General features: G+C 38.7%; 5 protein-coding genes across 16 annotated transcripts in view; 3 read left to right on the top strand and 2 right to left on the bottom strand.

Moving 5' to 3' along the window:
* The first annotated feature begins 170 nt into the window (after positions 1 to 170).
* LOC132201574 (pre-mRNA-splicing factor 38B) lies at positions 171 to 3,021 on the top strand. Of its 9 annotated transcripts, none has more exons than XM_059627818.1 (10): positions 171 to 304; positions 767 to 922; positions 985 to 1,109; positions 1,292 to 1,443; positions 1,497 to 1,557; positions 1,670 to 1,789; positions 2,251 to 2,405; positions 2,453 to 2,656; positions 2,711 to 2,806; positions 2,866 to 3,021. In XM_059627818.1, the coding sequence occupies exons 2-10, from the start codon at positions 784 to 786 to the stop codon at positions 2,885 to 2,887; spliced, it is 1,074 nt and encodes a 357-aa protein (XP_059483801.1). In that variant the 5' UTR covers positions 171 to 304; positions 767 to 783; the 3' UTR covers positions 2,888 to 3,021. The 9 variants fall into 9 exon arrangements, with proteins under 9 accessions (XP_059483801.1, XP_059483804.1, XP_059483806.1 ...); XM_059627821.1 differs by having other exon boundaries at positions 176 to 316; positions 2,714 to 2,806; XM_059627823.1 differs by having other exon boundaries at positions 176 to 316; positions 2,714 to 2,811.
* On the bottom strand, positions 2,999 to 8,655 carry LOC132201569 (ATP-binding cassette sub-family F member 1). The gene is made up of 12 exons (XM_059627808.1): positions 8,449 to 8,655; positions 7,575 to 8,276; positions 7,410 to 7,511; positions 6,824 to 7,020; positions 5,167 to 5,261; positions 4,536 to 4,985; positions 4,245 to 4,482; positions 3,961 to 4,135; positions 3,735 to 3,913; positions 3,442 to 3,675; positions 3,315 to 3,387; positions 2,999 to 3,261 (listed from the first exon to the last, which is right to left on the bottom strand). Exons 1-12 carry the CDS (start codon positions 8,561 to 8,563, stop codon positions 3,074 to 3,076), a joined length of 2,748 nt encoding a protein of 915 aa, XP_059483791.1. The 5' UTR covers positions 8,564 to 8,655; the 3' UTR covers positions 2,999 to 3,073.
* A 76-nt stretch (positions 8,656 to 8,731) lies between these two features.
* On the top strand, positions 8,732 to 12,164 carry LOC132201570 (zinc finger protein Xfin-like). Of its 2 annotated transcripts, none has more exons than XM_059627811.1 (5): positions 8,732 to 8,977; positions 9,465 to 9,663; positions 9,791 to 10,364; positions 10,445 to 11,224; positions 11,416 to 12,164. In XM_059627811.1, exons 1-5 carry the CDS (start codon positions 8,949 to 8,951, stop codon positions 12,126 to 12,128), a joined length of 2,295 nt encoding a protein of 764 aa, XP_059483794.1. In that variant the 5' UTR covers positions 8,732 to 8,948; the 3' UTR covers positions 12,129 to 12,164. The 2 variants fall into 2 exon arrangements, with proteins under 2 accessions (XP_059483794.1, XP_059483792.1); XM_059627809.1 differs by having other exon boundaries at positions 8,734 to 8,977; positions 11,413 to 12,164.
* A 3-nt stretch (positions 12,165 to 12,167) lies between these two features.
* On the bottom strand, positions 12,168 to 14,495 carry LOC132201571 (ruvB-like 2). Its single transcript, XM_059627812.1, has 9 exons — positions 14,441 to 14,495; positions 13,901 to 14,020; positions 13,577 to 13,848; positions 13,257 to 13,529; positions 13,081 to 13,199; positions 12,910 to 13,022; positions 12,495 to 12,854; positions 12,333 to 12,438; positions 12,168 to 12,271 (listed from the first exon to the last, which is right to left on the bottom strand). The coding sequence occupies exons 1-9, from the start codon at positions 14,444 to 14,446 to the stop codon at positions 12,249 to 12,251; spliced, it is 1,392 nt and encodes a 463-aa protein (XP_059483795.1). The 5' UTR covers positions 14,447 to 14,495; the 3' UTR covers positions 12,168 to 12,248.
* A 967-nt stretch (positions 14,496 to 15,462) lies between these two features.
* Positions 15,463 to 18,117, top strand: part of LOC132201572 (neuropeptide CCHamide-1 receptor) — a 63,043-nt gene continuing 60,388 nt past the window's right edge. The window contains exon 1 of one of the 3 annotated variants that reach the window (XM_059627813.1): positions 15,463 to 15,704. The gene's annotated coding sequence lies outside the window, so the exon portion shown is untranslated. The remainder of the gene's footprint in view (positions 15,705 to 18,117) is intronic. The other 2 variants (XM_059627814.1, XM_059627816.1) reach the window with 2 other exon arrangements.

Genomic DNA, 18,117 nt, shown 5'->3' with positions numbered 1-18,117 from the left:
ATAATCTAATGAATTATTTTTTTATACCGATTTAAAATCATAAAAAAACAATGAAAATAAAATATAAATTATTTTTGCTATTTTTCTTCAGAACATCTTTTATTTTGTTAAATAACCTTAAGGAATGAAACACCCTACTAACCCCTCCTTTATGAACGCACTTGTGTCGCAGCGCCGCCATGTTGAATTGTTTAATGTTATTGCATTTTCGCTTTTCGCTCCTTATTTCTTCCAATTTCCATTTCTGCCAGTGGATTATTTTTGCATAAACTCATCCGTGGGCACGTTGAAGGACTTAAAAATTGTAATAGAACAGGTTAACATTTTCTCTATTTAACAACTTGTAAATATTTAAATTCAGCGGCCTTTCCCATGCGGAAACAAACGTTTTATTGGAAACTTGTTGTCGTGACCCAGAATTTTTTAAGTTTGTAAATACACGTAATTTCTAGCAAAATGGCCACGATTCATTACTTCCCCATGAAAGTGGGCTAAGTTTTCTATGCATATTTACATTGCAAATCTGAATTTGTACGTACTACTTACTTTAAATCACTTAATATGCTCAATTCTCAATTGCTCGCGGTTTTTTTCATCAATTATACATAATATGTACCGAGAATTTTCGTCTCCCTGCAGTCTCTGTTCTCGTGTACAAATCCTGTTTTTGCTTATCTACTGGAAGCATAATACGTCAAAAGTTAAAAGCCATTTTCCTCAAACGTAAACCAACTTTATGTAATATGCATTCATTTCTTAATCGCAGACAAACTGGCATAGAAAATGAACGGTGAGGAGGATGTGGACGTTCCGACAAAGTCGGGCAAGAAGAGCAATGTCTTGCCTCTGTGGGGCAATGAACGCACCATGAACCTGAACAACCTGATCCTCACCAACATACAAGCCTCTCACTATTTTAAAGGTGTGTATAAAAACAACTTGAAAGTTTCAAACCAAATTTAATATTAAATCATCAAATTTCAGTCAACCTGTATGAGTTGAAGACTTATCATGAAGTGGTTGATGAAATATATTACAAAGTCAGCCACTTGGAGCCTTGGGAAAAAGGCAGCAGGAAAACGGCAGGCCAGACTGGAATGTGTGGAGGGGTAAGATTTTACTTGTTCTAAATCCAATTGAGTCCCACACGCTTTAACAGAATTTTCAGTTAAGCGTTTCTTATTTGTTACGTCAAAGTAACGTGAGTAATATTATTAAAAATTAAAAGAGTTAGATATTATTTAGGCTGCCTTGAATTAGTTTTTCAATCAATTGATTAAATCTGTTTCAGGTTCGTGGAGTTGGTGCTGGTGGTATCGTGTCCACGGCCTACTGTCTCTTGTACAAACTGTTCACCCTGAAGCTGACTCGAAAGCAGCTTAATGGTCTGCTCACTCACCCTGACTCGCCTTACATCAGAGGCCTAGGATTTATGTACATCAGGTTTGTGCACAGAGATTTTTTTGTGATTCGACACTTTCATTTTACGTTTTTAGATATACTCAGCCACCTGCAGACTTGTGGGATTGGTACGATGAATTCTTGGAAGACGAAGAGGTGAGGATAAGGTTAAATAAATAACTGCTTGTCGTCGATCTTTCATTTTTTATTTCAATATAATTTATATTATTTATTGCCATGCAAATTGATTATCCTTTTTGTATTTCAGGAGTTTGATGTTAAAGCTGGTGGAGGTCAGGTGATGACCATTGGCAACATGTTGCGGCACTTCCTGAGCAAACTCGAGTGGTTCTCTTCATTGTTCCCGCGCATTCCAGTCCCAATTCAGGTAAAAGCTCTTTGTGGATTTTCTTGATATTGCTATCGTTTGCACACAATTTGGATTTTTGATGCACTTCAGTCTTTCACTTTTTTACGATCAAAGTCGATCAATTTCTCTGCAGAGGCAAAACTTCACAATATCAGCACCAGCCCTGTTTCTCTCGATCCGTCTGCCGTACGCAGGTGGTCTCAAGTGCAGTTGTCGAGTGTGTTGACTCACGCAGTGCTTCCGTTTGCAGGTGTTGCTCTGTCTGTTCCCCATCTCTTACTGAGTGCTCACAGACCAATCAATCAGTCAGAGTAGTTTGTAAGTCTGAAGTCGCAAAAGACCAACAGTCTCTCTATCTCTTTCTCTCAAAGCCACAAGACTCGTCAAGCTTCGTATCACACTTGATTTGTCACCTAGTGATATGAACTTGGTCCTCATCTTCACTAATCCACTGATCTCATTCCTTCCTTGTGTTGCAGCAAAAACTCGAGCGTCAGCTAAATGAAAGATTTCCAGCTCCACCTCCTGGAGCGGCCCCTGCTGCTGCTGCAGTAGCGCCGAGACCTGAAAGGCGGAGAGATTATGAGGAATATCCAGAGGAGAGACCTGAAAGACCTTTTGCCCGGTCCAGGAGGTGGGTTTTCACTTTTAGTTTGGAAAAATACTAAAACTATTTTACAGATCTACCAGTCGAGACTCGCCTGCTCACAAAAGAAGCCGAGATGACAGACCAAGAAAGGAGAGACGCAGTCCTGATCGTACCAGAGATCGGCACAGAGATAGGAGCAGAGAAAGAGACAGAAGTCGTGAGAGGGATGGAAATAGGAGTCGAGACAAAGACAGAAACGGACATTCGAAGCATCATAGATCATCCAGAGATGAATAGTCAGTTTCAATTTTTTTGTTCAGGACGAAGTAATAGCATTTTTTTTTTAATAGCAGTAGCTCCAAGCACAGATCACACAGTAGCAAAGACTACGCTTCCGAGCTGATGAAAGAAAAAGAGCGACAGAAACGTGAGAGAGATAGCAGCAGGTGAGGTAAAACTGCTGATGCTGCTGTCCAGATAATACCTAACAAGTTTCAATTTCCAGATCCTCACCTTCCAACCGATAGCTCACACTCGCCTAGGAAACTTGTTCATAACCAAACACATCTTTGTCATGGACGGTGTCTATTTAATATTTAAATGTTTTGTGAGGACAAAAAGAGTTCAATGATTCTTAATAAAAGACCAATTTATAAAATAATCATGTATAATGGAGTTTAATTTAAGCATGCACATTTCTTAAATAAATTTATTCACTGCTGGAAGGCAGAGTTGGCTGCAATACTCGGGTTGTTGATCTGTTCTCCCAGAAGTTCTAGAAGCTCCTTTCTGTAATCGTCAAAGTCACCATCCAGCTCATTGATTGTCTTGTCCTCGATGACCCAAAGAGAGCAGTTTGTATCTCGAATTAGACGCTCGTCGTGACTCACGATAATTACACCTGGATTAAAGCAAGTTTTAAATTAAAAACCAATTTAGATTTCATTTTCCTACCTCCTTTGTAGTCATTGATTGCGTCTGCCAAGGCATCAATTGATTCGATGTCTAAGTTATTGGTAGGTTCATCCTGATAATACAGAAATTTATTTAAGCTAATAATTAATATTGCATATCTATTTACCAAAATGACAACGTCGGGAGCGTTTAGACACAGCTCAGCCAAGGCAACTCTTGCCTTTTGACCGCCGGAAAGATCCTTCATTTTAATTGTGTGTGCGTGACTGGAAAGACCAAACGTTCCAAGCTGCTTTCTTGCTTTTTCGTAAGGTAGATCAAACAGTCTCATCAAGTACTCGGACGGCGTCTCCTCAGCAGTTAAGTGCTCTCCTGAATGCTGGTCAAACCTTCCAATGTGCTAAACAAAAAATTCGATTTAATGATATAAAATTTGTAGATCAATTTATAATTGAATACCAGTCTGTGGTTCTTCCTGACTTCACCCTGTTTTGGCTCCAGATCACTAGTCAGCAACTTGAGGAAGGTTGATTTTCCAACACCATTAGGTCCGACAATTGCCACTCTTGACGCCATATCAATACCAAAATCACAATTTTCTAAGATATTCTTCTGGTCAGGGTAGTTGAAGGTCACATCTAAATCCAATAAGTTAGCTTAGATCTAAAAATTTTGATGGTCTTACTATGCAAGCCGAGAATAGGTGGCTGCAAGGGCGGAGGGTCAGGGAATGAGAATTTGACCAGATATTCCCTCGGTTTCTGCAGTAACTCCGTAGGTCCATTCTCGTCCTCTTGTTTTTGGGTTTTGTTTCTGTTCTTTTCTTGCTTTCTTGTAAGCACTTCTTTTTGTTTTTTCTCCTGTAAAAAAATTAAGAAATATAATTGTCATTCAGCATTTAAAATATAAAGTCAATTTAAAAATAGTAGCAATAATAATTGTTTTAATTTAAAATAAACGTAAACTCACAGCAGCTTTCTTTGACTGCCCTTGAGACTTCAATTCTTTAATTTTCTTCTCCTGCTTTTCAAACTCCTTTATCTGCTCCTTCCTCTTTTGCTGGAACATTTTCTTAAACATGGAGTAGTTGCCCTTGTAGTAGAAAAGTTTGCACTGGTCCAGATGAATGATGTCTGTGCACACGTTGTCCAAGAAACTCTGGTCGTGAGAAACAATCAACAGAGTCTTCTTCCATCCTTGCAAGTAGCTAAAAAAAGTTAACGTTAATTTGAGTTTTTACCAACTGAAAACACTCCTTACTTGTCAAGCCAAATGACAGCGTTCAGATCCAAGTGGTTGGTAGGTTCGTCAAGCAGCAGCAAGGTCGGTTCGACAAATAGCGCCCTCGCAAGTGAAACTCTCATTCTCCAACCACCTGAGAAATTCTTGGTCGCTCTGTTCTGCATTTCCTTTGTGAATCCAAGACCAGCCAAGATTCGTCTGGCGCGCGGTTCGGCCGAGTCGGCGCCAATGGCCTTCAGTTCTTCATACACCTCTTTCAGTCTGTCCTGGCTGTTGAGGTCAGACTCGGCCTCCAGCTTGGCACACTCAGCCATCAGCTCTGTCCGCTTCACGTCGGCAATCAGGACAGTGTCCACGGCCGATTTGTCATCAGCCTGAACTTCCTGCTCGCAGTAGAGAATATCAATGTTGGGTGGAATGTTGAAGGCACGGGCAGCAAGGTGGCGCAAAAGGGTTGTTTTGCCATGGCTGAGAAATAAAACAATTTTGTCATACGGTCAATATTGAAAATTATGAGCTTTAAATTTTAAAAAGATTAATAAAAATGAAATTGTCGTGATCACATGAAAAATTAACTAGTTTAGAAAAAAAAATGTCCTTTTAAAATGGTATTTTAGTAGGCTTATAAAACAGAACAAAAAAATCCTACCCATTAGGACCAACAAGACCATATCTGCGGCCACTAGCAATCAGTAGGGAGGCGTTCACAAAAAGGTCCTTGCCCTTTGCAGAGATGCTAAAGTTGTGAATTATATGGGGTTATATTTAATTTGATTTTCTTTAATTTTTATTTTGTAGTTTTAAATTACTTAATGTATTATGTATCAATGTATTTCACGCATATGAAGAGAGAGAGAGTTTAGCAGTAGCATAGCATTTTATGCGCCGAGAGAAAAAAAGCTGCGCGCGGGCTCTCCGTTCGAGCCGCGCCGTGTCCTTTGTTATATGTTGTTTTTTGTTGTCGCGCGGGCGACGCGGGACAAATTTCTTTATGTTAAAAAATATAAGGATATTTTTAAGGCGCTCATTGGTCTATTTAGTTAGATAAGGAGGAGTTTATTTTCTCGTCAAACCGATCTGAGCCAAAAAGTAAAACGAGAGGTCAGACTTCACCTTCCGCAGGTCGAGAGTGCAGGACCATTTGACTCAAATTAGCTGAATCAAAAGTTGTGGCTGATCTTTTGACGAGAAAATACTCCAACCCGAAAGGCATTCATCCACGCCGCGCTCTGAGCCAGGAGCTAAGGTTAGAGTTATTTTACGCTAATTTGTGCCCATTTACTGTTGTACCGACGGCTTGTTTTTATTCGATTTTAATTTGGAAAGAAAAAGTTCATTCTCTTAGAGTTTAAGTTTCAGTTAAAGTTAATTGAAAAGACTGTCGCTCCAAAGCAGTCCGCAAGCCTTTACGATTTTAAGTTACGTTTTAAGGACAAAAATCTCTCTCTCGGTTGTATTACGATTTTAAGGAACCTTGGTTTAGTTCTGTTTCATTAAATACAGAATTGATTATTTTTAATTTACGAAAATTATAAAACTCAGTGGAACAAAATTATAATATTTAAATTTTGGTGTATCGTTTAATTTTTGATTACATAAAATAAAAATAATTATACTTTTCTTCGTTCTCAAAAACTTAAAATATTTTGTTTAAATGAAAACAAATCTAACCTAGACATAATTTTAATAAATAATAGTAGACTATTCAAATAGAAGAAAATAGATTTTAATTAATAAATCAATCCAAAAAGAGAATTAAGATTAATATAAATAAAAAGGTAAATATAAATAAATAAATAAATTCGCTCATTATGGCCAGGCCTGAAAGTGTGTTTCTATGAAGTACTTATTGGAGTAGGTACGCATTCTGTACTAGGGTACCTTTATTGATACAAAGCGCCGAAATATTTATTTATAAATATTCTATCATATAATAGAGGCACCTGCCAGGGTGCGTACTCTCGGGAGTCGTAAAGATATACAGGCGCATTTTACTCCCCTCGCTCTTTCGGACGGGCACCGAATGAATGAAAAAGGTTGTCCATTCACTTTCCTTTTTACCTGCTCAGCTGAGATATACAGAAAATAGAAGTCCGTGAAAATAAATAATCGCTCCTATAAGTCTTTATAGATTCGCGCGCAAAGCGGTTTGGTTTTCGGGGTTTGCTTAAATTGAGAATTCCTATCCTGACATATTTTTAAATTCAAATTTACGCTCTAACAAACCCAGAATAAAATAACAACTCAAACAACCCCATTTAAAATAATTAATATAAAGTATAAACCCCCCCCGCTTTCACAAAGTTCTCCACCTTGATGTCAACAGCATGCTCGAGGGCCTGTGTCTGACCAGCAGACCGGTCGGCCTGTGACACGGTGAAGTTGTCTCCAAGAGCACTGTGACCTTGACCACCCTTCTTGGTCATCAGCTCCACCTGCTGCTCGTACTCCTGCTGCTTCTTCAGCTTTTTCTTTTCTTTGTGCGTCATTTTCTTGTCCATATCTGGAGGGCAAAAAAACAATAAAGCTCGTAAAATAGTTGATAAGTTGGTTACTGAAGCATTTATTGGTCTTCAACTAACAAACAAGATCTGTCATGTTGCTTTAACTTGTGTATGTAACACAAAAAAAATCTTGAGTAATGTTAATATTTTTTCTAGAAATAAGTAATACAAAAATGGCTTTACAAAGATAAAACGTTTTACTATGCAAAATTTTCAAATGATGCGAATTAAATAATGCAAATAATTCCTTATTGCTCGATAAAACTTATAATTCAGAGCATCGATGAATATAAAATAAGCTGATTCAAATATTCTTTTCAATACAGAATTAAAAAAAAGTACTAGAAAATATTTAATTATAAAAAATTTAAAATAAATTTAAACTTACCTTTAGGCTGCTTAGCATCTTCATCTTTATTGTTATCCATTTGTGGCTCCTCTTCAATATTGAGACTAGCAGTCTGCTCGGCTAGCTTGTCTACGGCACTGGCTAAAATTAAGCAGCATTGAAAGCATTCCAAAAACTACTGCAACAATCTACTGTGAAACTCACCATCATCATTCCCGTTCTTTGTCAACACCTCCTTAACTTCATCATCCTCACTCTCCTCTTTCTTCTTTGATTTGGCCTCGTCTATTTTGCCAACAGGCTTTGGCACTTCCTCTTCTTCAAGAAGCTCCTCTTCCTCACTTTCTGCTTTCTTTTTCGGCTTGCCCTTATTTTTCTTAGCAACTGGCTTTGGAATGTCCTCCTCGATCTCCTCTTCGTCCAGTTCAAAATCTTCCTCTTCACTCTCCTCCTTCTTCTTGGGCTTTCCCTTAGTCTTTTTGCTAACAGGCTTTGGAATCGTGTCCTCCTCGTCCTCCGACCCGCTCTCCTCCTGCTTCTTCTTATTTTTGCCCTTCTGCTTGTTTTTCTTTCCGACGGGCTGGACAACCTCTTCGTCGTCACTGCCCTCCAGTTTCTTCTTCAAAATATCCTCGTCTGACGCACTGTCCTCATCCACTCTGTTTTTCTTGCCCTTCTTCTTCTCCTTTTTGGGCACTGAAGGCTGCACAACTTCATTTTCCTCATCACTGTCTGCGGTTTTTTTGCCCTTTCCACCTTTTTTCTTTGCCACTGGCTTTGGCTCTTCGATCGATTCCTCATCCTCACTGCTGTCACCTTTTCTGCGGCCCTTCTTCTTTTCCTTTTTGGCAGCAGCTGGTTTCGCCGGGGCCACTTCTATTTCGTCGTCGACTGCTTTTGATTTTCCTAAAAAATTTATTTTATAATCAGATAAATAAAAAATACAAGACATCATCACCTGAGATTTAAGATTCGAGATTTTTATTAGATTATTGAGCATTAGGAGTTTTGCATCAACAAATAAAATTGAAAATTATCAAAACAAAGTTTCCAGAAGGAAAGTCAACCTGGCACGCACCTTTTCCCTTTTTCACAGGCTTCGCGTCGGTCTCGACCATGCTGACGACGGCCGTATCTTCGTCAGAGTTGAACCCATCGTCCTTCTTGCCCTTTTTCCCTTTCTTCGGCGGCATTTTCCTAAAATATCAAGCAAAATCCGGCTGCGGAACGTGTGGTTTTTCGAAAGTCAGGTCGAGTGACGTCAAATTTTGACCATGCTTTTTTGAAGGCCACGCCTCCTTTTCCAACAAATTCTGCTACCAGACGGAGATTTTACCAATTGCAAGGTTCAAATTTTGGTCAACAGGTGGCAGAAATGTTCAAAAGGGAAGCAAGTTCTCTGCAGAATCTGCTCATCGGCGATGGAAATAACGCCGCTTGTTTCTTCAACAACTGGATCGAAATACTCCATGGAAAAGTACTTTTTCTCGGGTCTTCGTCTGTTCTATTGAAGTAGAAACTCGTCCATCCGACTGGGTAGTGATCGCGTCGACTGTCAAGCCTTCAAAGGGTGCCGAAATGGAGTATTTCCTGGACGCAAACGATGGGTAAATATTCGGGTTCGTTTTGTATTCCGTCGTCGGACTCGAACGGATCGAGTGATTTGGGTGTCCCTTTTCAGCTATATGGTAATAGAAGTAGACGACGTAAATATATATAACGATATAACCAAGCCAAAAATACAAATAAATAAAGAAATTTTAATAAAAATTACATATTATGGATATTTTGTATTTAGGAGCAAGGAGATAGTTTTTTCATTTTTTTTTTTTAATTTATTGGCAATTATAGAATTTTTTGGAATTTTTAATTAAAAAAATTTAAGTACATACGTAATTTAAACCCTCCAAAAACAGTAATTAATATATTTATTTTGCTCTTTACAAATTAACAAATTATAAATATATCAAATTTTATAATATTTAACATTTTTTATGCGTATTATAAATTAATTTTTTAAATCGTTTAAAAATCCTAAAATATCAATGTATCTTTTGATTAAAAAAAAATATTAATTTGATAATTTGATTCCAGGCTAGCATTAGCAGTTCTGCCCGGCATAGACGAATCTAACAAGAATGATTCAACAGAAGAAAAAGCATCAACGAACCTAACAGATTTGACTCTCTTGTGCCGAATGTGCGCCAGACAGTGTGTGGAGAACCCTGACTTGGGCGCTGTTTTTCTAACTAAAGAATTAGCCGAAAAACTCAAAGCCTTTTTGGATATCGAGGTTAATTTTTATTCATAAATCTGTATAACAAAGACCTTAACCATGCAATTTTAATTAAATTTATTTAATTCAGCAAATAAATATTATTAAATATTGCATTTCTTAAAATTAAGAATATTTTTTTCAGATTGAAGGTGACAGTGAGCACCTGCCAAAGCAGCTGTGCCAGGAGTGCAGCTTTGCCCTGGAGCGATGGGCTGAAATCCGTGAAATGGTCAAACGTTCGAAGACCTTTTACCAAAACCAGCTGGAGCTCCGAGGTGTCGAGGTGGCCAAAACTCCGCTCAAGGTCCAGGAGGTGTCATTGCACTGCGCCAAGTGCAACTCCCTGTTTTCGGACTTTGCCAGTCTCGTCGTCCACGAACTGACTCATCTGCCCAAAAGCCCCAAGAAAATGAGAAAAGATTTAATTAATTCCTCCGACGAGTCTGCGGAAGACGACGATGATGTCGATTACGAGCCGACGGTGTCCACTTCTTCAATCAGTGGCTGTAAAAGACGCGTTTCAGCCAGAAACTCCACTGTGGCCAGACAGTCTTTGACATGCGGACACTGTGAGAAAAATTTTGACCAAGCTCAGGCTTTTTTTACCCATCTCGGAAGTCTGTCGCCTTCTTTGACAGTGCCTTGCACTGTCTGCAATTGCAAGTTTAACTTGGCAGACCAATTGGTTGAGCACACAAAGCAGCACCAAAGAACAGGTTCAAAACATACCCTTTTTTTAGTTAATTTAATCAAAAATTAATGATTCAATTCCTTATCACAATATCAAAATTTCCAGGTCGACAAGTAGAGGTTTTTCCCTGTGGTAGCTGCTCTGTTGGTCCGTTTGCCTCAAAATCCGCTCTTCAGCAGCACTCAGAGAAATGGCACCGACAGGCCAAACTGCCAAAATCAGCATTTCCCTGCGGCCTGTGCAGTTTGGGTTTTGATGAGTTTGTCGACTACTCTAAACACGTCCAGACACACGTCAACTTTCGACACTTCCCCTGCGCCTTGTGCGGCTGCAAATTCACCAAAGTGCCTTACCTGCTGGACCACATCAAGCAGCACTCGGCCGGCGACAGCAGACAGATCACTTTCATGTGCGAGATCTGTCCAGATCAACAGGTCTTCAGCAGCAAACACAATCTGGCCTCGCACATGACCAAGAAGCACAGAATGCCTGCAAAAGTCCGACCACCGCCGAAGACCTTTGAACCTTCCAACTTCTTTCCCTTCGGCCAGGAGAGTGCTGGAGATCTTGAGCTGGAGTGTGGCCTCTGCAGTGAAGTCCTCAATTCGTGTCAGATGCTGTCCGAGCATGTCGAGCGCCAGCACAAAAAGTTCAAACACATTGTGTGCAAAAAGTGCCAGTGCAAGTTCACCAAGCTGCCCTACTACTTGGAACACGTTGCAGAGCATGTGGCGCACCCCGACAAGGTGATGGCCATCGGCTGTGAGGCGTGTGATGAGATTTTCAGTAGCAAGCACAATTTGTCCAAGCATATTTACAAAAAGCATCGCAACACCTACGCCAAGCTGAGCGCACAGAGACACAATAATGATGATCAAAATCAGGGTATATATTAATTTTTGTATCATTAAATTTAAATCAAATAACTAAAGAATAATGAAGACATGTTTTGACAAAAATATTAAAAAACTAGCAATTTAAGCTCAAAGATTGTGTTTAATATTTTCAGTTTTTCTGCTCTTTCATGATTAATTTTTTTCACTATCTATTTTTAATTTATTCTATTTTTCCAGCAGTGAAAGAGGTTGCCGCTTCAGACGAGGAGCCCAAATTTGAGGTGGAACGGAATCCAAAGACCCGACTTTTCCACTGCAAAAACTGCCCGGAAACGTTTAAAAGCGCAACTTTACTCAACACACACTTTTTGGAGCACGTCCCTAACAAGTGTCCAACATGCCACGGCCTGTTTGAGACGCGCGAGCAGCTCAAGGAACATTTGACCCAAAAGTGCCGGCAGGAGGAGAAGTTCCCGTGTCCAATCTGCGGCAAACTTTTGGCCACCAAACAAAGCATGCGGATTCACACCTCGCTTCACTCCAGCGAGCGGAAATTTGTGTGCGAGGTTTGCGCCAAGACATACCGGACACAGTCAGCTCTTGTCAGCCACCGCAATGTGGTGCACTTGCAGAAGTCACAGTTCATGTGCCACATTTGTGCAAGGACTTTTTCTTTCAAACTGGCCATGAAACGACATGTGATGCTGCACATGGGTGACCTCCCGCACAAATGCATGGCCTGCGATAAGGCCTTTGTCACGGCCAACCTGCTAAAAATTCATGTGGCCAAAGAGCATGAAAGGCGCGTTCAGCACTTCTGCACCAGCTGCAAAAAAGGCTTTGTTGACATCATTGGCCTGCGTCGCCACATGCGGGCCGTGTGTAAAGTTCCAGAGCATGCCATTCCCTACATTAGGGACCGTCAGTTTGTAAAACACTCGATGCACCAATGACAATATTAAAAGTACTGAATAAAAAATTTAAAAACAAAGTTTCTTGGTATGTTTAAATTGTATTTTTCCAATGGCGATTACATCAAGTAATAAATTTATATTGAAGTAGTTTCAAAGAAATTAGTCCGTGTCTATGGGCTCATCTGGAATCGAAAATGAAACGAGAATTATTAGAGTTATTATGCTAATTGCTTTATTACTGACCTAATTCGTTGAACATGAACTCCTGTTGGTACTCTCTAAGATACTGCTGGGAGCGTTTTTCGTCAAGGAACAAGTTGTACACTTTTTTGATGTCATCGACAATAACCTTTAATTTTCAAATATTTTACACAACCAATTCTTTTATTTTGGGCAATTACATACTTGAGTTGCTTTCCTCCTTCTGGCGACCACACTTGCGGTGGTGATGAGCTGAATGGAGTACCTGAGGGAGGTCTCAAGTGCAATTTTGGTCAGCACAATGAGCGCCTCATCGACCATGTCGCAATCCTCCTCTTCGCACCGGATTTTGATGATCTCGGACAGTTCCTTCTCGGAATATGGAATCGTAGGAATGATGACGCTACGGTCGAGCAGGTCAAGTGGAATTCCGTGGGGGGACTTGTAGTTGGTGCCTCTGATTTTGGTAATGCCTCGGTTTGTGGCCATGATAACCACAGGCGCCATGTCGTTCTCAAGAGCACGATTCATGAATGAGAAGCTCTCAATGTCTAACATGTGAACCTGTTGGGAGGAAAGTTTTTATTTAAATCGATTGTTCAAAGTCAATTTGATTTACCTCATCAATGAAGAGAACTCCAGGGACAACCTCAGCCTTTCCCTCCTCCCGCCATTCTGCCACTTTGCAGTTGATTTGGTCACGAACCTCTGGTTTGATTTCGCCAGTGTCACCTTCAAAATTTTACAATTATAAAAATGATATTTGATTGCAGACAGCTAGAAGAAGTACCTGAGAAAAGGGCAAGGAAACCTTGGGCTCTGCTATTGATAACATCAATTTCGTGCAGAGACACAGTGTGGACAACTTCTTTCCTCTTCTGCAACTCTCCCTCCGGGCATTGCACAAATCTAATAATAATGAAGTTCATAAATTTTATAAATTAAAGAAAATTTTGATTAAATAACCTTGTTTGAGCTCCGGTAGCGTCATAATCTCTGGCTCTAGTGAAGGAGCGTCCCAGTTTTGTGATTTTGCCAGTGGCCTTATCGATGACGATAACATCACCAGACCGAACCTTTTCCTTCATTAGAGACTCTATCATCTTGGAGCCAAGATCATAGATGGTTTCCATGTCTGTGGTTTTCAGAGTCAACTTTCCCGATTTGGAACCAACTCCCGTCGCAGGTCTCTCCACTTGGATTTCAACAACCTCTCCTTCTACTATTTCAGTTTCTTCCCTAAAATTATTTATTATAATGAATTCTTATGATAAAAAAATCCTCACTTGATTCTAACTCCAATCGATCTGCGAATTGCCTGCGTCAAAGCTTCGGTTCTGCTCATTTCCAAGCTGTAAATCTCCGAGCCGCTCATGCTGGTGAACGGCGTGTCATTGCCCAGGGTCTGGGCAATGCCCATGGCGATGGCCGTCTTGCCCGTGCCAGGCTGACCGGCAAGTAAAATGGCTCGGCCGGCAATCTTTCCCTCCTTGATCATCTCAGTGACAACCCCGGCTGCCTTCCGAGCCTTGAGCTGACCTACCATTCCTTGCGATACCTACAAAGTAATGAATTTTATTACTGAAAATAAATATTTAAAAGGTTGTTACATTTCTAGGGTCGCAAGTGTCGTCCAGGCCAAGACCTCGGATGTGCGAGTGGGCACCGATTCTCTCAATCCTGGTTACGTCGCGCACCTCCTGCACCTTGGATGCAGCCGTGGAAATTGACTGGAATAAGAAAATAAGAAAACAATCTTTTTTATATACAAGAGTTAAAATAAAACAATATGTACACAAAAACCATGGAAACACGGGTTGTTTGCATACAAATTTTATTATACATAATTATGAACTAAAACAGAGAGAAACCCTTGAACTAGTAAATCATGCATAATAAATTTGATTTTTTCATTAACTATTTGATACAGAATAAAAAAAGGAAACATCAAAAATAATTTTATTTGCAAATTTCTGCCGGCAAGTGATGTGAATTTTTGGGCACCGATTTACAAGCGATTTGCGAATAAAACACGTATTTCAAAGATTTAGTTTAAAGTAGTGTAAATAATGAACTGGTTAAGAAAATATTTGGCTCATAATTGAGTTAAAAACCAGCAAAATTATTGAAATAAGTTGGAAATTATTTACCGCCATGCTTCCCTCGTTCGTACTTTCGCAGCGTCTCCACAACAAACCGGAGATCAGCTCGGTGATTGGCTGCTTTTTCTGATGGAAGCGCGAATAGTTTAAAATGTAGCCATGCTTGCCGCGATAATGTTTACTTAATTTATAAAATGGTTCAAACCATTTTATTTTATTTTTTTTTTTTTAAATTCTTTTTCAAATATAAATGAAATCTTAATAATATAAATAATGTTTTAAATTTATAGAAATGAAGAGGTCGGGATTTTCCTCGTTGTAAAAATTGTTTTTATTTTATTCAAAAACAAAAGGCTCTAATTTCAACAATGAGGTAAAGCCCGAATTCTTCATTTCCATAATCATCTCAAGTGTCAAATTCTTCAAAAAAAATTAAATTTTAATCCTAAGTTAAAATTAAAATTTTAAATTATCCCATTTTAGTTGAAAAAAAGATTTTTTTGAATTATTACTTATTACTATGCATGAAAATTTAAATTATTATTATCATTATTGTTCATATTTTCTTATCATTATGGATTATTTTTGTCTAAATTTTATTACAACAAAAAGAAATCCTTAGTAAGTCTTGTCACGGACGTAATGATTAATGAATAATCATTAATTACATACATAAGTATGTGAAATATAACAAATTCGAAGATGTGCTCGGATATATTATTAAAAACAAAACAAAATAATAATTCCAATTGAAATTATATTTAATAATTTTTGCTTCCAATTAATTATTCACAAAAACATTTAAAATGAAAACAAACTAACGAAGCCAAATATAATTAGGCGTAAGTCTCAATGTCAGCGTATAATTGCTGATCGTGAGAAAAAGTCAAGCTCGTCTTGCGTCAAGACGTCTCCTTTAATTTTTGCCCGAAGAATCTTCTTTGTACCACACTCTATATATTTTCGGCAGGATATTATTCTCTCATTTACAGCAATCAACACCCATTAGTCGACGCTCGACGCCGGGAACAAACAATGTGCCGCATAATTGCTCGACGGACGAGCCTGGTGCGTCCAGCAGCAAATTGGCCAAGACGCGATAAAGCGAAGGAGAGAGAAAAGGAAGAAGAAGAAGTAGAAGTCGAGCCGATAAACCAAGAGAGAGGCGGATCGAGAGCGGGGGCGCGCGCAGTGGGGAGGCGGCGGGGGCAGCGCAGCCACCACCGAGCCGACCTGCCTCCGAACAGCCACCATAGAAGGCTGAAGAGTCGCTCCGAAGTCACCCGTCCGCATAGACGACAACTACGTTGAGGTAGGGAAATATTTTTCCTTTTTTTTTATTTTAATTTTTCTTGCCGAGACAATAATTTATGCGCCGAAAGGCCGAGGTGCTAATTAGACGAAAATAAACTTCGAAGGTTGTCTCTGTTTGTAGTTCTGGAGATGAATGCTAATTCTTAAGAATTTTTGTTAGAGGTTAAATTTAGGCTTGTGTTTTTTTCTTCTAAATTTCTCGGAACAAATTTATTTACGGCGCCGCAAGTGTTTTCTTTATTTTTTTTTTTATCTCCCCCGCGTGGAGCGAAAAAAATCATTTCTTTCGCAAAAGAAAAAACAACTTCGGCGGCATAATTCTTTTTGCTCTCCGTCCTTATCAGAGGCGAAATAAAAATTTTATCTTACCGTTAATGCGTCGATTTCGCAACGAATGTCATTGCGCTTTTTTATTGTCAGGGGTTCAATCGAGCGAAAGTAATAATAGCAGTAATCACTCTCACAACACCAAGTTTTCCTGGTAGACAATCAGAGAAGAACTGCTAATTGCTCTCGTTATATTACCTCGGATGTTCATTTTGATTAGTTTGATGAATCTCGGAAGAGAATCCATTTTCCCCCTTAAACTGATCTCCCTCTAAAGAAGAGGAGGACAATTTTCCTTATTTGCTCATACATGGAAAATTTGATAATGGGAAAATTAATAGAGTGAGATGTCATTTATAAAGCATTTATTAATAAATGTGTTATTTATGAATTGATTTATAAATAGATTGCATTTAAATATTCATTTGAACTGTGAATCCGAAATTATCTCGCAAGGTTTAATTTTTTTTTTATTAAATTAATAAAAAAAAAATTTATCTGTCTTGGGAAAGGCACCAGCGGTATAGCAGACAGCTCTGCCAAATCGCAAGGGCCGATAACAAGGTGATCTTGGGACCCAATGGCACTGGGCTGGGGTGTGAAAAGGATGGATTTGGTTGTTGGGAATTTGAAGGATGAGGAAGGTGAGCGGCTGCGGCCCATATGAATGGGAACTATGTCGGGAATGTCTGATGGAAATCACAGAAAACAACCAGCGACTGCATAGGCGGAATTCCATTTATGAAATGCCTGCAATTTCTCCCGAATATCTGCCTGTTGTAGCGATCAATGCACCTCCTATGATTTCCTGATGTTAAGATAATTATTTAAAATTAACATTCAATTGGTTACGTATTAAAAATTTAATTTGTTGTTTTTTTTATTATTTTAAAATGAAAATATAATATAATTATAATAAATTTTTATTTTTATTTCTTTATTTTAGTACTTATAAATTTTTCTTATAACATTTTTTAGTTAAAATAAAATAAGAAATTGTTTTAAAAATTCACGACGATGTTATAAATTTTAGAAAGAGAAAATTAAAAAGGGGTTTTAAATATTTTTATAAATACGGACGCAAGCATTTTATTAAATTTACTTAAACATTACTTTAAATGGATTGAAACATTATTTTAATTTCAAATTTGACCCTTTGAGTCCATCTCACGGAAAAAAAATACTTCAAACGCAACTCCTCGGCTGCCATTATTTGCGTCACAGTAAAACAGCCCTGTTATGCCGCATTTTACATTTTGTTTGGTGTAAAAATAAAACTCGCAATGATATTGACAGGCACTGTTAAAATTCTCTGTGTAAAAAGAGCTGCGGGATGTTTTTGTTGTTGCAATTTTGCACTAAATGTTACATGTGGTGCTTATCAAAACAAGTTCTTCTTTGTAATTCCGCTGGCCAAACGTTAAATCTATATTAAAAAATTATGTTTCTTATATACTCATTTTTTCAAAAATTTTAAAATAAATTTCAAAATAATTCTCAATATAATAATGCCAGCATCAAAACTGGTGCTGAGTATAAAGGCTGAGCAACAGTAGCGATGAAATTAATTTTAATCCCAAGGGAATGAAACTCTCTCCATATAGAAACCGGATGAATTTCTCTTAAATTCCCTTCTATATGCTCTCTGGGGATGATGGGAAGTGCAAAGCACGCATTCCGATTCAGGTGCAAAGGAAACCACCCTTATATGTGCACAGCCTGTGCTGGGTGGCAAATATTTTAATCCCATGAGGCATCTCTCTCGCCCACGCGAATACGTGTCCTTTTGTTTGTTTCAAAACTCGCGTATTTCTTCTCTCGGATTTCTGGAAAGAAGAAAGCGCCTTTTCACAAAGTGAGCAGGGATGAGAGCGACTTTTGATAAATAAATGTCGTCCTTCTGAACTGAAACGACGAGAGACAAAAGTTTGTCCCTTCAGAAGTAGTTTACTTGCACAAAATGACAGAGAGAATTTGCATGTTAAATAATATGCGCACGCGAATGTACAAGCAACAAGACATGCACAGTACACAGAAGAACAAAGCGGATCAACAAATGTGAGCCTCTTTTCTGTAAAGTTGAA

This window comes from Neocloeon triangulifer, unplaced genomic scaffold (assembly GCF_031216515.1).
Source record: "Neocloeon triangulifer isolate White Clay Creek 2 clone unplaced genomic scaffold, ASM3121651v1 ptg000014l, whole genome shotgun sequence".
Classification (NCBI taxonomy): domain Eukaryota; kingdom Metazoa; phylum Arthropoda; class Insecta; order Ephemeroptera; family Baetidae; genus Neocloeon; species Neocloeon triangulifer.
This window is presented reverse-complemented; position numbering and strand designations above follow the sequence as displayed.

Excerpts from the sequence above, each read along its gene's own strand:
- LOC132201570 (XM_059627809.1), top strand. The coding sequence starts at position 8,949 with ATGGAGTATTTCCTGGACGCAAACGATGG. Across the intron at positions 9,664-9,790 it reads AAGCCTTTTTGGATATCGAG|ATTGAAGGTGACAGTGAGCA; the intron begins GTTAATTTTTAT and ends TATTTTTTTCAG. Across the intron at positions 11,225-11,412 it reads TAATGATGATCAAAATCAGG|CAGTGAAAGAGGTTGCCGCT; the intron begins GTATATATTAAT and ends CTATTTTTCCAG.
- LOC132201574 (XM_059627818.1), top strand. The coding sequence starts at position 784 with ATGAACGGTGAGGAGGATGTGGACGTTCCGACAAAGTCGGGCAAGAAG. Across the intron at positions 2,406-2,452 it reads CCTTTTGCCCGGTCCAGGAG|ATCTACCAGTCGAGACTCGC; the intron begins GTGGGTTTTCAC and ends ACTATTTTACAG. Across the intron at positions 2,807-2,865 it reads CGTGAGAGAGATAGCAGCAG|ATCCTCACCTTCCAACCGAT; the intron begins GTGAGGTAAAAC and ends TTCAATTTCCAG.
- LOC132201569 (XM_059627808.1), bottom strand. The coding sequence starts at position 8,563 with ATGCCGCCGAAGAAAGGGAAAAAGGGCAAGAAGGACGATGGGTTCAAC. Across the intron at positions 8,277-8,448 it reads GCCTGTGAAAAAGGGAAAAG|GAAAATCAAAAGCAGTCGAC; the intron begins GTGCGTGCCAGG and ends TAAATTTTTTAG. Across the intron at positions 4,483-4,535 it reads GCTGTCATTTGGCTTGACAA|CTACTTGCAAGGATGGAAGA; the intron begins GTAAGGAGTGTT and ends AACTTTTTTTAG.
- LOC132201571 (XM_059627812.1), bottom strand. Across the intron at positions 13,530-13,576 it reads TCGATTGGAGTTAGAATCAA|GGAAGAAACTGAAATAGTAG; the intron begins GTGAGGATTTTT and ends AAATAATTTTAG. Across the intron at positions 12,855-12,909 it reads GAGTTCTCTTCATTGATGAG|GTTCACATGTTAGACATTGA; the intron begins GTAAATCAAATT and ends TCCTCCCAACAG.